At 28.2% G+C, this 16,464-nt stretch overlaps 1 protein-coding gene across 1 annotated transcript; it reads right to left on the reverse strand.

Moving 5' to 3' along the window:
* Nucleotides 1-651: 651 nt before the first annotated feature.
* Nucleotides 652-14,112, reverse strand: LOC123306111 (dentin sialophosphoprotein-like). Its single transcript, XM_044887992.1, has 9 exons — nucleotides 13,988-14,112; nucleotides 12,313-13,919; nucleotides 11,124-11,341; nucleotides 10,984-11,042; nucleotides 8,751-10,193; nucleotides 8,429-8,605; nucleotides 4,612-4,801; nucleotides 3,629-3,736; nucleotides 652-2,020 (listed from the first exon to the last, which is right to left on the reverse strand). Exons 1-9 carry the CDS (start codon nucleotides 14,058-14,060, stop codon nucleotides 1,738-1,740), a joined length of 4,158 nt encoding a protein of 1,385 aa, XP_044743927.1. The 5' UTR covers nucleotides 14,061-14,112; the 3' UTR covers nucleotides 652-1,737.
* Between the last annotated feature and the right edge of the window lie 2,352 nt (nucleotides 14,113-16,464).

Raw genomic sequence — 16,464 nt, forward strand, 5'->3', positions numbered from 1 at the left:
TCTGGGTATAAAAATAAAAATAAATGTAGGAAAAAAATTTTTATTATATACAAAAATGTATTATAATTTACATACAAAATATATGATACATATACAAGACGTGATAAAAATTTCACATTATTCAATGACGATCTTCCAAAGCTCATGCTTTCAAAGTACGTAAAATCAGTTGAATGAAACGCCAAATGTGTTAGTTTAATCAATAAGTTGATTCACATCGCATAGGTATCATAGAGGAAACTACATACTTGAAATTAGAAATATTATTAAAATTTTTGATTTTCCAATATCGAGCCATATTATTATTAGACAGAATACATGGCTCAAGATCGTAAATCAATTTTTCGCGATTATTCGTATCAATAGGAATTTATAAAACAAAATAAAACGATTGAAAAAAAATGTTTCCCAAAAAAAACCCATTGCTTTCGATTAAAAACTTTGGATTTAATGAATTGGAAAATAATTTTTTTTTTATTAAAACCCATTCAATACGATTTGAAATATTGAATGGATTTCAATAAGAATTCATTGGAAAATGGAATTATCGTTTTCTTATTGAAACTCAATCATTTCGATTCAAAATTTTGATTGACTTTCAACAAGACCGAATCGGAAAATAAATTTTAGTTTTATTAAACTTTAATAAATCCAATTTCAAATTGTGAATGTGTTTCGAATGAGATCAACGGGAAAATAAAATTATATTTTTCCAATAGGATTGGATTCCAAAATATGATTCTTGTTTCCGATTGTAGCCTACACGTTGCTATTCAAGATTTTGTATTAATTTCAATAGAAATGAATTCGAAAATAGAATTATTATGTTTCCAATTGTAATCCGTTCATTGTAATCCTATCTTAAATGAATTTCAATTAGATTGAACAGAAACTGATTGTTGTTTATGATTAATATGCCAGTGGAAACTACTATTTTCACGAATTATTTAGCCGAATGTTTTCTACGAATAAAACATCCAAGCGTCAAACGCGTAACGCACCCCTTCCGCGGTGGCGCATAATGATAGCGGGACGTGCAAAGGTTGGTCAACTGAACTCTCTTAAAGTTAAAACGTTTTAAAATATTAATTTTCAAATACTAGTTTCTAAATTATTCATTCTACAGAAATTATCGGCACTTGATCTCTGGCTAGGGAAGGATCGCCACCGATGTAATATATAAAACTATCAATGAAAATAAAAAATTCTCATAATATTATTAGATATTTATCGATGATTTTATAGGTGAACATTTTTTATTTTGTTTTAATTTGATAATTTTATAGCTTTATTAAATATTTTATTTTATATTTTAAATAAATAAAACTATCTGTCGTTATTGTCGACCATTTTCAAGGCTAAATCTTAGAAGAATCATAACATTAATGAATTATTTGACTCTTACCAATGTCATACAATTTATATTAAATATATGATTTAATATTAAAATTAAAACTATTTTCCATTATCCGTATTATTTTCAGCCATTTTCATCGAAAATTTTTGTTCTAGTAATATCGTAACATCCATCCTGTGAATGATTCACTTTTTATACATTTTATTTTATAATTAAAAAGGAAAATAATATTATTTCTCAGTCTTTGCATCTGAAATTATGTAATCCATCATTTTCATAGCTGAAAATTGTTGTCTTAGTACTTCTATAACATAACCACCTTTTGAATGATTCATCTCTTATTGGAAAATTATATACATTTTAAAATATTTAATTTTGAACTATTTCTCTTTATTATTATCGGCCATTTTCAAAGCAGAAAATTTCTGTCCTAGTAATTTCATAACATCACCATGTTTTAAATTATTTGACTCCTGTTTAACAGTTTTGTAATTTTCTTTTACAAATAATGCAAACTCATTGGGTTGTTTTGTAGCCTTTGGTGTTGCTACCGTTTTAATAACTCCATTTTTCGTTTTTTTATTTAATAATAATTCAAATTGCCCATAGCAATATCCACAGCGTTTACGATTTACATCTAATGATTTTGAGTGACGGCCAATACTAAAAAAAAAATAAACAACAAATAAAACAAATGAAAACAAACAATTAACTGAGTTAATTGTTAAAATACTATGCGCAATCGTGTTTTTTACGCCATGTAAGTAAAGAAAGATATCGTGTCGTGTATATATAACATGGCTGTGGCGTCACACTCCCATAACTGATATTCCCATATAATACATACTGATAATGTTCTAACCTAATTTGCACCCTTACGGATAAACAGTGATGTTTACGAAAAAATGTTTCAAACAAAAGTTGTTTATTATTTTATAAGGAACATTTTTTACATTTAAAATTTTGTTCTATCTCTAACGGTTTACAAGATGAGTGGTTACTGCAAACCCAAAGACTCAATTGACCCATGTTAACCTGAGCACGCTATAAAAATTTCAGCTTGATATCTCTTTTTATTTTTGAGTTATCGTGTTTACGGACAGATGGACAAAAATTTAGACGGATAACCGGAAATGGATTTTATGAACACCAATACTAAAATTTTAAGCATCAATATTTTTAAGCGTTACAAACTTGGGACTAATCTAAGTATATCTTGATATACATGGTGTCTTTTTTAAGTTGACATATGCTTGAAACTCGCTAAATAAATTTTATCGAGGAAAATGCTTCAAACGAAAAATCTTAGATTCAAAGGGACACATCTTATACCGGCATTGAATTCAATCTAACTATTAAGGTTCAATTAAAATCTCACTCTGATTCATAAATGACAAACATTAGATGAATGCTTTAAATTAGAAAGTTTTTCTTCATAAATACGCAAACATTTTTTGTTTGAAACATTTTGTTTTGTAAACCGAATATTTTAGACAGTAATTAACAAACAATTTTACGACATAATAATATTGATACCAAAAAACAATTTTGGATAAAACTTTTCAGTCCGTTTTGTCTAAACTGTACGGTTTGCGGAAGTAATGTTTCGAGAGCAAAAATGATACTTTTTTAATCAACAACAACTTTCTAATTTAAAGTGTTCATCTATCGATTACCTGTTATAAGATGTGCGCCTACACACCCAACATTTTTTGCTTGAAGCATTTTTAACGATAAAACTTATTCGAGTTTCAAGCATATGTCAACAAAATAACTGTATATTTCACATATACATGGAAAATATACTTAATTGATATATATTTCATATATACACGGTATAATAAATTATTTGCTAATACTAATAATAAGTTACGATTCGTTATCGTTTCGGACAGAACGACAAAAAACTAATATATTAAAAAGTACTAAATAGTAAATATCTTTTATCTTTGTTAAATAGCGCTGTTTAACATAAAAGCTTTTCTTACTAAACTAGTAGATTGTGGATTCACAGAGCACACAAAGAAAGCTGGAAGTTTTTAAGTTGTAGTCATAGTCCTAAATAGAACAATTTATTAATTTAGCCAAATTTGCGACGTATGAAATCTTTTGCTTCTTTAAGTAAATTTTTAAGCACTGAAAAAAGTATGAAATAAAAATTGACCCTTAATATTATCAACGTGATTTAACCATAATCATTTAGCTTTTAAATCAATAACAACACGTAAAAAAAGTATTGAGGCTTGTTAAATATACTTATGAAATTCTTACCTATAACCACAATTAACACATTTATAGGTGTACTTCGTATTTATATCATAATCATGACATCTACGTATTGGTGGCAATTCGGGAAATTTTAGCATAGCACGTTTTGCCCTGAAAAAGGTAAATAAATAATTTGTGGATGAACATATTTTGACTTTAATATTAAATGTGAAGTAGAATCGAACCCTTGTTTAATAACGTTTCGTATCAACGCTCTATCGACTAAGTTTAACTGTCTCGAAACGTAGACATATTACAGAAATTCCAAAGTAAGTAACGTAACCTCTGTTGATAAAAAGAAGCCTTGTAGGTATTTCTTCACTAACAATTAAAGTAACACCCTCAAAATGATAGTATTTTGAGTCTCAAAAAAATCTCTAACTATTTAGCGCCGCTCCGACCAAACTAATGTTCGCCGCCCTTTACACTACCACTTCATATGTTATTCGATTTTAACGCTAAGATGTCAGTGCCACAAATAAAAAAATGCAAACCATACTTTAACAACTTAGCTGATTTTTTTCATTGAATCAAAAAGCAAAAGATACCTATTTGTTATACATTTTAATGTGCTGTACTCTTTTATATGTGTATGGTATATGCGGTATGGCTTTCAAAAAATTCGCTAGTCAGCTTATATAACATTATGATATGTAGCCCAGGCAACTTGTATATTTTCACTTCCAGGCAGAGGTAATATTCTACATCTTGTACGTGATGTAAGATACAAATGTAGCAGAATTTGACATTCTGTTCGTATTGGGAATATGCTGCCCCAAAATTTTCCTATGAATCGAGTATAAAATCTATCCTTTTTAAAGTTTCACGCCCATGAGAACTCTTAGCCAAAAGGTCTTAAACTATGAAATATAAAAATTTGTAATGTTTTCTTTCAGGTGCGAAATCTTATCAAGTTGTGCATGGTATTTTACAAAAAAAAATATTTTAAGAAATTAAATATATAGTTTTACATATAAGGTGCTTACCATGCTTGCCAACACGGTCCATGTCCACTACTCATATGATTAATATGCCAGGCAGCTGCATGACACATTTCATGTATTAATGTGTCGCGTAATCGTGATGGCTCATCAATTACTTTACTACTTAATACAATACGACAAGATCGTTCAATATCACCATTTGAATGAACAATTTTTCTATTGTAACAGAAACCTGAAAAATTAAAATTTTAACCAAATTAAAATGAGAGAAATTAAATTAAAAATTTAAATATAATCAACAATGTTTTCACTAACCCATTTTAAATTCAAATAAAAATTTTTTATAAAATTTTCAATTTAATTAGGTGCTATTTTTGTGTACTAAATTTTTTAAGTACCTTGTTTACATTTGAATAAACTGTTAAGCATGAAATTAAGGCAGTTGAGTCGTGAAAGCAAAATCTAAAGAAATCTTCAAAACTTTGAATATAAGTAATTAAAAACCTAAGGCACACGCTGTTAAAATTTGAATATAATTTACCACGCTTAACATGAGATAATTCGAATTAAAAATGATAAATTTATCACACGTAACATAGGAAAAGCGTAGGAACATGGCAATCTTTTTAATTTTTTCCTGTGAAGGAGACTTACCGTTTTGACAAAAACTAATATCCGAAAAAATATTATATTTTGAATCATTAAGAAAAAAATGAAAATTATTCACCATGTAGTTTCCATAAAATATTAAATTAAATATTAAATTTAGAAAATTATTTTTAATGAAGGGGAGTATATGTGTATTCATTCCTAGTATATGTGTGAGACAGTCGTAGTAATAGTACAGTAACAGTATAAAAAACTTGGTTTATAACCTATAGTTACGTAGATACGTATGGCATGGGTAATAAGTCAATAATTTTTTACTAGAATGCTGGGATAGATCTACCTTAAGTATTAGTTCGAAGGATAAATAATAAAAAATATAGTTAGTACACTGGTGTAACGAAATTTCACCAATAAAATTTTTAATTTATCTCTTTATAGTTATATTTTTTCATCAAAATATGAATTCAAGGAATTTATTTTTGACCCCCAATACGTCTAAAGCTAATTTTTGGCACAAGACTTCTTTTTGTCCAGTAAAACATGTCCTACGCATGGCGTGTTAAGTTGGGGTTAGATAGAAATCCCGATTTTTCGGGATGACTATGGATTTTTTGAGAAACTAAGAAAGGAATATTGATTCGATTTCAATGAATTATCATTTTTCGTAGAAAAATATTTTTTTTATTTTTTTCGATTTTGCATACTAATTATTCATTTCTGACCAAATTATCAAAATATTAAACCTCATTTAGGTATGATGTCATCTGATCTAGTTAAAGACTTACTTAATTAGAATTTTGTTCTATTATATGTAATTAGAATTAAAACTCTGCAAAAATGGTCAAGATAAATACTATCTATCTTAGCGCAAAATATTCTGTAGATAATAACTCGGCGATATACCTCAATCTTTACATTCTAGCGACGCCTATACATATGGAAATGTTATATCGTTCGACTATAAAAAAGAAAGGGTCTTGATAATTGACTACAGGCTTATAGACTAATAAAATGTAAACACTTGAAGATATTTTAAAAGATAACTGAAAAAAGAGTAAACATAATGTTCAAAATATTTCTTTGTTAATTATCAACACTTTTGATTTAAGATAATTCTAACGTATAAATGTTAAGTGTTGTTCAATAAAAAGAACATTGACCAACATTACATTTTTTTAATTATTACATCTAGTCAGTTTTCTCCAAAATTTGATCTTAGACCGTATTTTATTATTTTTTCAAGAGATTTGGTTTATTTTAATGTCTGAAGAGTTTTGTTACTTAAAAACTTTCTGTAAAATAAAATAGTGGTATTTCTTTCTATCTTTTATAATTTTAGTTTTATTAATTTCTAAACCACAATTTGGTTGCAGTAATGTTATTTTCCTGACAAACAATAATTGTAGGATTAACATAAATTTTGTTATGTTTTACGTTTCGTGCTAATGTCCGGACACCATAAGTCTAGTCAAAGATTGGTGTATTAGTACAGGCTGGGGAGTTTTACATTTAAAGAAACCGATTTTTCAACGGTATAATTAGGAAAAAATAGGATATTTTTAAAAATGCGAAAACAATGTTTTTTTAGAAACAATTGACTGAGTTGAAATCCCCTTTATAGAATGTGTTGGATGTCAGTGCTTGCATTATTTTATAAATTAATATCTTTCCTGTCTTTTATAGTTTTGGAGAAAATGGATACCAGTTTTGTCATAATTTGCGTCCTCAAGGGTAAACAGTGATATTTACGAAAAAATGTCTCAAACAAAAGTAGTAATCTCACTCAAGACCCAATTAACATATGTTGCACATTTACGAACTCAAACTCACTTTTTACGTCCTGAGCACGGATTAAAAATTTCAGCATTGGGTGTTATCGTGTCCACTAAGAGACGTACGGACAAACGGAAATGTATCAAAATTTTGTTCATATCATCAAAAATTCTAAGCATTAGTTACAAACTTGGGACTAAAATTAGTATACCTTAATAATATATACAGAGTATAATAAAATAAATATGATATCTCCCCTTTATTTTAAATCAAAAACACAAGCAACAATTAAGTTTCAACGTTTTAAAGCTAGTACAATTAGTCCCGGTAAAATTCGTCACTGAGTATGCTTAATTTTCGCATAGAAAATTTTTGCAGGATCCCGTTAAAAACATGCACCTGATCGTAAAATTGCAGATTGCTGGGGGGTAACCCGGTAGGATATTGTTTAAACTAATTTTTTTTTTAACGAATAAGTAATATTAACCGAATCGATTCGGAAAAAATTTTATTATTTAAGATTTTGGTCAAAATTAATAAAAAAATTTTTATAAACCCTCCAGTTTTCGAGGAAAAATTCGTAAAATTTGAAAAAACGGAATTTATTACGATTTTCATCCCACAAAAATTCGATGAAAAAATCAGAATTTTAATTTGCATAAAACTTTTATGTGTAGTGTAAAGCTTACTCAACAACATCCCACAAAAATTTTTGGCCTAATTGCATTTTAAAAATAGTGATCTTCTGTTCTATACATGCTAGAAAGATGTGATTTTCACTAATCGACTCGAAATAAAGTCAAATTAACAGAAAAGTTCGAAAAAGGAAACAAAGGAACAGAAAGAAAGAGAGAGAAAGGGATAGAGTTTAATCTATAACTCACGTCACACACACAAAATAATCGATTGTAGGTTGCTAGGCAAGGCACACACGCATACACATTAGATTACACAGTTACGTGACGATTTGTATAAGTTAGCTCACCATGGCAAACTACGTTAAAGAAACTTCGTTCCTAAAATTTTCTTTTAATACTTTGGTTCAGTATATAATAAAAAATAGTTGAATGGCGGGCTAATTTTATTAGTCTTAAAAGGTAAACCTGAATATTTGTCATTATTTCTTATGCTAAATTACCGGAATTCTCAAACGAAATTAATCACCAAACCTCATTCTTAGCTTTGAAAAATTGTAGATGAAGTAGTATAATCAGTTAATCTTAAGGTTTTCATTTCCATTTTAACATTCTTATTAAGTTTTTTATTTTTACAGTAATGAGTACCTCTCGAAATAATAACAAAACGTTAAACCCTATAAGTTTGTGATTACTTTACTCTCTTTTGTACTTTAATTTCAACACTAATTTTCGGGTTTCGAGGTGAATTTGTAAATAGCTTTGCTGTTTTTTTAATGATGACAAGACCTATGATCGAACTAATAATATAAATGGTTTTCTATATTAAAATAAGATGTTACCTGCTGTACCACGCATTCGTGAATTCCATTCAATTGGAGTTTCTTTCGGAATTTGTTGATTAAATACTTCTTGATTATATAACGTGAACAAACGTATGGCTAATTCTTCTTTTTTCTCTTTAAAATATAACTTATACATATGTGCATCTGGGTGTGATTCTGCTTTCGAAACGAAATCTAAAATAAAAGGTATAAATTGCTTTTTGAGATTTCAAACAAACACAAATTTAAATTTTAGGAAAAGAAAATTTAATTTGTGTATTTCAAATAATTTTATAAATTAATAGTTAATATAAAAAATAATTTTTTTTTTAAAACTTACTTGACAATGAACCCAAGAAACTTAGTTTCGTATTTGTAGAAACTTGTTGAATGACAACTGGTTGATCATCATCGCTCGAATTTTCTCGATATCGAACATTTTCATTTTCAGAATCACTTGATGATGATGATGATGAATCTGATGCTGTTGATGATGAAATAATTCTTCTACAAGGTTTTGTACGCCGATCATCACAATATTCTTCGATATCTGTTTCAGAATTCGTTGATTGTACTACAGGTTTAGCTTTTTGTGTACGTTTTGTATTTTTACGCCTATCACAACTCTTTGCCAACGGCTTTATTCCCTGAATTTTTGTTTTAGGGTTATACTCTTCATCATCAGTATCGTCCGAACTGGATGAATTTTCTGATAATTTTGTTAATAATTTTTTTGTTTTCTTCGTTTTCGTTGTTGGTAATAAACTTTCACTTTCATTTTTCGTCAATTTCTTTTTTGCTAATTCTTTTTCACGTATTTTTTTAGATCTTTCAATTTTCTTGGCCGTAAATTCATAAACTAAATCTACATATATTTGATTTTCTTTATTTGGTTCAGGAATCGTCTCGTTGTAAGTAAGACGAGTCAATTCTGGAAAATCTAAATTACATTCGTGTAATACAGAATTATTGTCTTCATATTTACGCTGTGAAAATAATTTTCGTTTTTGTGATGATTTTGTCGCATTTAATTTTTTTGTTGCAGCCGGCGTTTTAAAATTTGATTCGGATGTACTAGAACTTGGAATTGGTTGTCCACTCTTGGGTGATAACTGTAATTTGCTAATCGATTTTTCTGAAGATTGTTGAATAACTTTCGACGAAGAATCTTCAGATAAATATAATTTTTCCAACGGTAATGAATTGATTTCGTTCTCTAATCTCGACATTTCATTGGTATTTGGTTTTTTGTTTGATTCAGAAGCTGAAGATATTCTCAATTTCGCTAATGGAGTTTCGTCATCGCTTTCATTATCAGAATCACTTGTTTGAATCATTATTTTTTTGGATAATGACGATTTATCATTGTTTTTCGATGGAAATGATTTTGTACTTGATTCTGAGGCTGAAGATAATCTCAATTTTGTTAATGGTGTTTCAACTGTGTTTTGCAATTTCTTAGATAAGGATGAGTTATCGTTGTTTTTCGAATTTTTGGAAGTATTAGATTCTGAGGCTGAAGACAATCTCAGTTTCGATAATGGTGTTTCGTCATCACTTTCCGGATCACATATTTCTTGTAATTTTTTTGTTAATGATGATATATCTTTCTTTTTCGATGGAAATAATTGCATTTTCGGTTTTGTATTAGCTATAAAATTGTGAAAGCTTGGTGTGTTATTTAGTTCGATTTCTGAATCACTATCGTTTACAATAAATGGATCTTTTTGTTTTGTAATTGGTGTTCGTGTAGATTCAAAATCAGGACGTACTTTTTGACTAACTAGAATATAAAAAAAAAAACATAAAAGTTGTTAATAATGTAATTTTATGGAAATAAAAAAACACTTCATTTTGAACAATTTTAAAATAAATAAGTGATTAATTGAAGACAAAGTTCAACTCAACATAACTCAATCAAATTTAACTGGGTTTTCTATTGACTTTATTTAAATCGATTTATGTTGAGTTAATTTTTATTAGGATACTCTTTTTTGAAGTCAAAATTTTTTTAATTCGTCTACTTTCCATGAGCTTCAAAAATAAAACACACTTTGTTCAACTTTCGAATAAAAATCTCCCAAAATGCATTTATTTTAAGACAATAAGATGAATTACTTGTGCTTTTTTCATAGGGCCGCCGTCGAGTAAAATAGATTAGAGCCGATAGAAAGTGTAACGACATTGCAATTACGTTTCTATCGAATGTATGTACATTCGATAGATGCGACTTTGCTTTGTAGACAATTATTACCTAAGCAATGACTGTTGCTTATACTCTATATAATTTCGGAATAAATTCTCAAACATAGTTCTTTTAGTTTTATTTCGTATTTTATATTTCAGCATTTTCAGATGTAAGAGCAAACTCTTACAAATTTAGTGCATCGTCCGGGAATAATAAGATTTACAAACTTAAAAAGTAATTATTTTTAACGTTTTTTGAAGGACTAAAAATAGTATGAACTAAGCAGTCCGAATTCAAGAACTTCTAAGTACTACAGTAACATTTTATACATTTTAACCCTTACTACGCATCGTGAAAGAGTTTAATTTTAGCATTATAAACTTACATTTTTTAAAATCAATTGTGGAAATTTCACCCAATTTAGACTTATTTTGTGTCTTTAGTCTGTAAAAAAGAAAAATATAATTTAAATCGCTGTATTTTGTAAAAATATTTTTTATTAAAAATTTTTAAATAAAATTATACCGTTCAGTTTGTGGAAATCTTTTCGTAACAGTTGATTTCGAAAATGATTTTATTTTACTTTCAGTTTTGGGAACAGTTTTTACACTATTTTTCCATAAATTTCCATATAATTCATTTAATAGTTGCTCTGTTGGTTTATCTATTGGTGTCTGGTAATTATTCATATTTTTATCGCTTCCAAATTCTGAATATCGTTTTGATTTGGGTGTTGTTGTACCCTAAAAAAGTTGTCCCATAACACTTTGTAACATTTTCGCAAACTCCTTTTTTTTAAATCTTGCTAAACATTATGCAATTTTTTACAGTCAAGGCCAACAATTCTTCAGTTCATTAGGGGCAGAACAAAGCTATCGCTCGAGATAACAAATTTAGCAACTAATATTATATGGTTTTTAAATAGTATTTGCAATTACATAAGTGATATGTAATGCCACTTTGCTTTGGAAACCAGAGAGAGAAAAAAATATACCACTCATTATTCAAATTAAGATGAGCATTTCTGTGGGGTGTATTATGTATTTAGTTCATATAAATCCCCTTCAGGAAAAAATTTATGGTATTTAGTTGTTAAATTGAATAATTCAGTCATCAACTGTGTTCTGTAAATTTGGTAATAAAAGAAATTAAATTTTAACCGTGTCTCGAGTATCGAATTTATGGAAATCAAGTTTCTAAATTTGTGCATCGACGATTTTTCTAACTGCCCTATATGTTAAGAAAAAGTAATTGACCAAAATTGTGTAAAAAAAAAAACGACAGGATGTTTGCACTGTTGAAAGGATTGATAAATGAAGTGCAATAATTAACAAAAACTTTTTCTTTACCCTTTCCAAGTCGTAATTTCAACTTCATACAGTGGTAGCTACAACTGTATACAGTCCTGTGTCAACTACATGTTGAAGGTAAATATTTGATCATTATTGGCTAAAGCGCCTTTAGATAGTACAAATCACATTCATTTTATCATAAATATCATTCTAATAAAAAATAAAGCAGTAAAACTACAAAAAAAAAAATTCAAACAAGGTCCAAACACCAGCTGACTCAAACTAGGTTGGCCCAAAACTTCCCGCAGAAATTATGGTAAGTTACAAAATTATGTGAATTGATGTAAAATCTCAACGTCACGAAACTCATAATTTCTCCAATTATTTTAATAGAATAGCCACAAAAATTTATTAATAATTACCTCTTTCAAATTTTTATCGCTGGGAAATGTTTTCGCCGTTGTAAATAATGCATCATCGGATTCAGTATCCGAATGTTTCTCTTCATTTCGTTCCGTTTCATTATCAGTTTCAGAAACAGATATGTTAATAACAGGTTTAATTACTTCAGTATCTGATTCGTCCGAGGTGATTAATAATTTTCCTTTCATTTGTGATGTAACAGAAGTAATTTCACGTTCAATATTCGATTCATCAGATGTAAATAGTATTTTATTTACAGAATCAACTTTTGGGTCAGTATTATCTAATGTAAGTAAACTCGAATTTCGAGATGATTCATTGATTGCAATCGATTTTTGTTTTTGTGGTAATGGAAAGAAATATTCTGCTCTTATTACACTAGACTCAATATTATGGGATTCAACAAGTGGCTCTTGAATATTGTGCGCAGACTGATTTGATAAATCCCTTTCCGTTCCTATAACTTCGTCAATTTCTTCAGAAGATTCATCAATTGAAAAATTGTTTGTTTCTTTGATCATTTCTTTTGAAACACTTTGAGTTTCGCGTACTATAATTTCATTCGACTCGTTAATGGATACATTTTTCGATTCTTTATTTATTTCGTTTGGATAGCTTTCACTTTCTCGTACAATTTCCTCTGATTCGTCTATTGATAAATTATTTGATTCTTCATCCTTTTCGTTTGTAATACTTTCAGTTTCACGTACTAGAATTTCTTCCGATTCGTCAATTGATAAATTATTTGATTCTTCATCTTTTTCGTTTATAATACTTTCAGTTTCACGTACTAGAATTTCTTCCGATTCGTCAATTGACAAATTATTTGATTCTTCATCCTTTTCGTTTGTAATACTTTCAGTTTCACGTACTAGAATTTCTTCCGATTCGTCTATTGACAAATTTTTTGAATCTTCATCCTTTTCGTTTGTAATACTTTCAGTTTCACTCGCCAGAATATCTTCAGATTCGTCGATTGATACATTTTTTGATTCTTCATCCTCTTCGTTTGTAATACTTTCAGTTTCACGTACTAGAATTTCTTCCGATTCGTCAATTGACAAATACTTTGAATCTTCATTCATTTTGTTTGAAATACTTTCAGTTTCATAAACTAAAATTTCATCTGATTTCTCAATTTTAAAATGTTTTACTCCATTCATTTCATTGAAAGTAGGTTTTAATACCTGCTTATTCATGTTTCTTTCAATTTCTGAATTTTCATCCGAACTAGAATTTAGTTCATCTAATAAAGTATTAATTTTTGAAGAAATGCACCGTTGTTCATTTTCAGTATAGTCTTCACTAAGTTGTGTAAAATTATCAGAAGAATTATTGCTTAAAATTAATTTGAAATTACCATCAGTTCCAGAATCCTCAGAGGTATTACTCTTTCCCGAGCAGCTTGATCTATTTGAATTACTTTTTTTATCCGTGTCATCGAAAAATGTGGAATCGTTAGAAATATTATTTGAGTCCATATCAGAGTCATCAGATTCAGAACTAATACAAATCACACTTGTCTCATCAGTTAAATCGATAACAGAATGTTTTGGTTTTAAAAGTTCGTGATTCAGATTTCGTTTTAATGTAAATTTTGTGATTTCTATAAAACACAATTAATTAAATTTTTATTTGTTACAAATATATATAAAAAAAGATTGATTTACATACTTGTTTTCTTTTCACTGTGTTTTTTTGAGCCTGGTGTAATTGCACTTAAAAGAACAAAACTATCATCGTCCATATTAATGATTGCTTATCAAATTTAACACCATTAACGTACTTTTAATAATGAAATTTAACTGCAAAAATATGTTTACGTAATTTTTTACTTAATTGCATATTGTTTACTTCGTTTTTAATAATTATATAATATTTTTACTAGTTTTTACAAAGCTGAACAGATGAACAAAAATAACCGTTAAAATTTTAAATTAATATAAACATGTATGAAGTTATACATCATACACTTATTTTATTTATAGACCGACCGACGAATTGCGCATACAAAATTGCCAAAGAGTTCTTTGAAAATTGTCCTCCCAAGAAAGCGACTACCATAGTCCATAATAGCACGAAGGCGACCAAATAATAACAACACGATCATCGATAAATTAATACATTAATATATATAAATTTCAAATCCTATTCCTACGACAAATACAAATTAATATCTTAAACCATCTATTACTAGATAGGCCAAACATGTACCAAATATGTACATTTTTGCTTCACAGAGAAGAGTAACAAAGACAACAATACAATATTCAAACAGCTGACAGAGAAGCACGATACCAGAGCATGGTATTCAATGCGCATGATCGTATTGACGGAATCGGAATTAATTAATTCTGTGTTAAAGTTCTAAAAAATGGTTCGATATTGTTTTATTTGCAAGGAATGTTATAAAGTAGACATGTATCATAGGTTAGACAAGTTTAATTATTAAATAATATTTGTTAAATGGCAATTATTATGTTGTAAATACGCGCCAGAATATTATATTGTACATGTGCATTAATATTCATGCTATTATTATCCTTCTTTATCTTCTTTGAGAGGAGCTTCTCACTTTGTTGCCAATTTTAGCTAGTATATTTTCGAAGATTAATATACACCCATATTGACTACATTCATCAAGTCAGAAATCAGTTTTTATCTGCATTACCTCTCTTAGTCATCGCTGACTCGCTAAATAATCTTAAATGATTAAATTCAAATGTGATTTTTTCAATGATGTTCAGCAGGATAGGTGACTCAAGACAAAAATCACTAACCGCTAACTGCAGCCTGAATGCATCCAATATTACTAAAAGTATGCACCATGCACATAGAACTGATAATATATATTAGTGCATAGTAAGTAATAATATCCAAACGGTTGATCGTTATAGAGAGAGATCCAAAAAAAAGTACGCATATATAGCTGTCTTCGTCTCTAGATCACTATTTAGTAAAATATGTATATTATCTATACTTGAGTTATTGTATTGAGGTCAAAATTTAAAAAAATAAAGTACATTTATAAAGCAGAGTTTAATTTAAGCAGTCCGATCTTTTAATTTAAAATAACTTATATTACAGTAACTTTATACATCACAGTAGGCATCAAATCCGGTAGTTCTGACTTTTTTGCAGACTTGTTTATGATGTTATTTCAATAAATAATCCAAGTTTGTGACCTCGAGTGCCGAACGAAACTTTGCCAAAAATCGAATTATCCGTAAAAATTTCGGAATTTGGCGATTATAACCCTAAAATAATTACTTCTATGACCACGCACATGATAAATGATTTTAGTAATATTTTACATTTTTATCATATTTTATTTGTTCATTCAAAAAACGTTATTCTAATTAGTTGCTTCAGATTTGAATGAAAATCATATGCAGTAAATTGAGTTTGGCAGATTTTTGTATGTACGTGTTTTTACAACAATTTAAAATATTCGCGCGTTGTCAGGTTGCGAGACAAAGAATGAAGAAGGTCCCTTTTTCAGTCTCTTTTTCGCGGTCAATAATTCACCTATTGCATTTCTTATGCCTTTAGTCTTTACGCCTCTATGTTATATTACTTCTATGACCACGCACTAAGACCAATGATTTTAGTAATATTTTGAATTTTTATCACATTTTATTTGTTACAATATTCAAGTTGAAGGTTTTTATTATGACTGACAATTAATTCTTATATGTCAAAAAGGCTGAAAAATTTGTTTTATGTAGGTTTATTTTTAAAAGATATTTTCATTAAAAAAATTCCAAATTCTTAATTCAAAATTAAGATAAATGTAATTGAAATTTCTTAAAGGTGTTAAAAATTAGAATACTACTAATTTTAAAAAAATATTTAGGTATTAATGTGACGTTATAAATTAATATATTAATTAAAAGTTATGTACGGATATTTTTATTTTGAAAACATGACTCCTCGTTTCAAGTAAAGAAAACTTAATAGGTAAATTTTCATAATTTTCAATTAGCCATTTATTTACCGTTAATGAATTAATCTTATTATTTGCTAAAAGATCTATTCTATGATGAAAAAGATCATGTGATTTTTTTTTGTATAAATTATCTTATTTGTTTTAAACTGTGTTATTAATTATTAGTATTAAAAATAGTATTGTTTAGAAGATCAAAATCGGC

Source organism: Chrysoperla carnea, chromosome 1 (assembly GCF_905475395.1).
Source record: "Chrysoperla carnea chromosome 1, inChrCarn1.1, whole genome shotgun sequence".
Taxonomy (NCBI): domain Eukaryota; kingdom Metazoa; phylum Arthropoda; class Insecta; order Neuroptera; family Chrysopidae; genus Chrysoperla; species Chrysoperla carnea.

Coding starts and splice junctions, on each gene's coding strand:
- LOC123306111 (XM_044887992.1), bottom strand. CDS start 14,060: ATGGACGATGATAGTTTTGTTCTTTTAAGTGCAATTACACCAGGCTCA. Junction 10,194..10,983: donor CACAATTGATTTTAAAAAAT/GTAAGTTTATAA, acceptor TTTATATTCTAG/TTAGTCAAAAAGTACGTCCT. Junction 4,802..8,428: donor ACGAATGCGTGGTACAGCAG/GTAACATCTTAT, acceptor TTAATTTTTCAG/GTTTCTGTTACAATAGAAAA.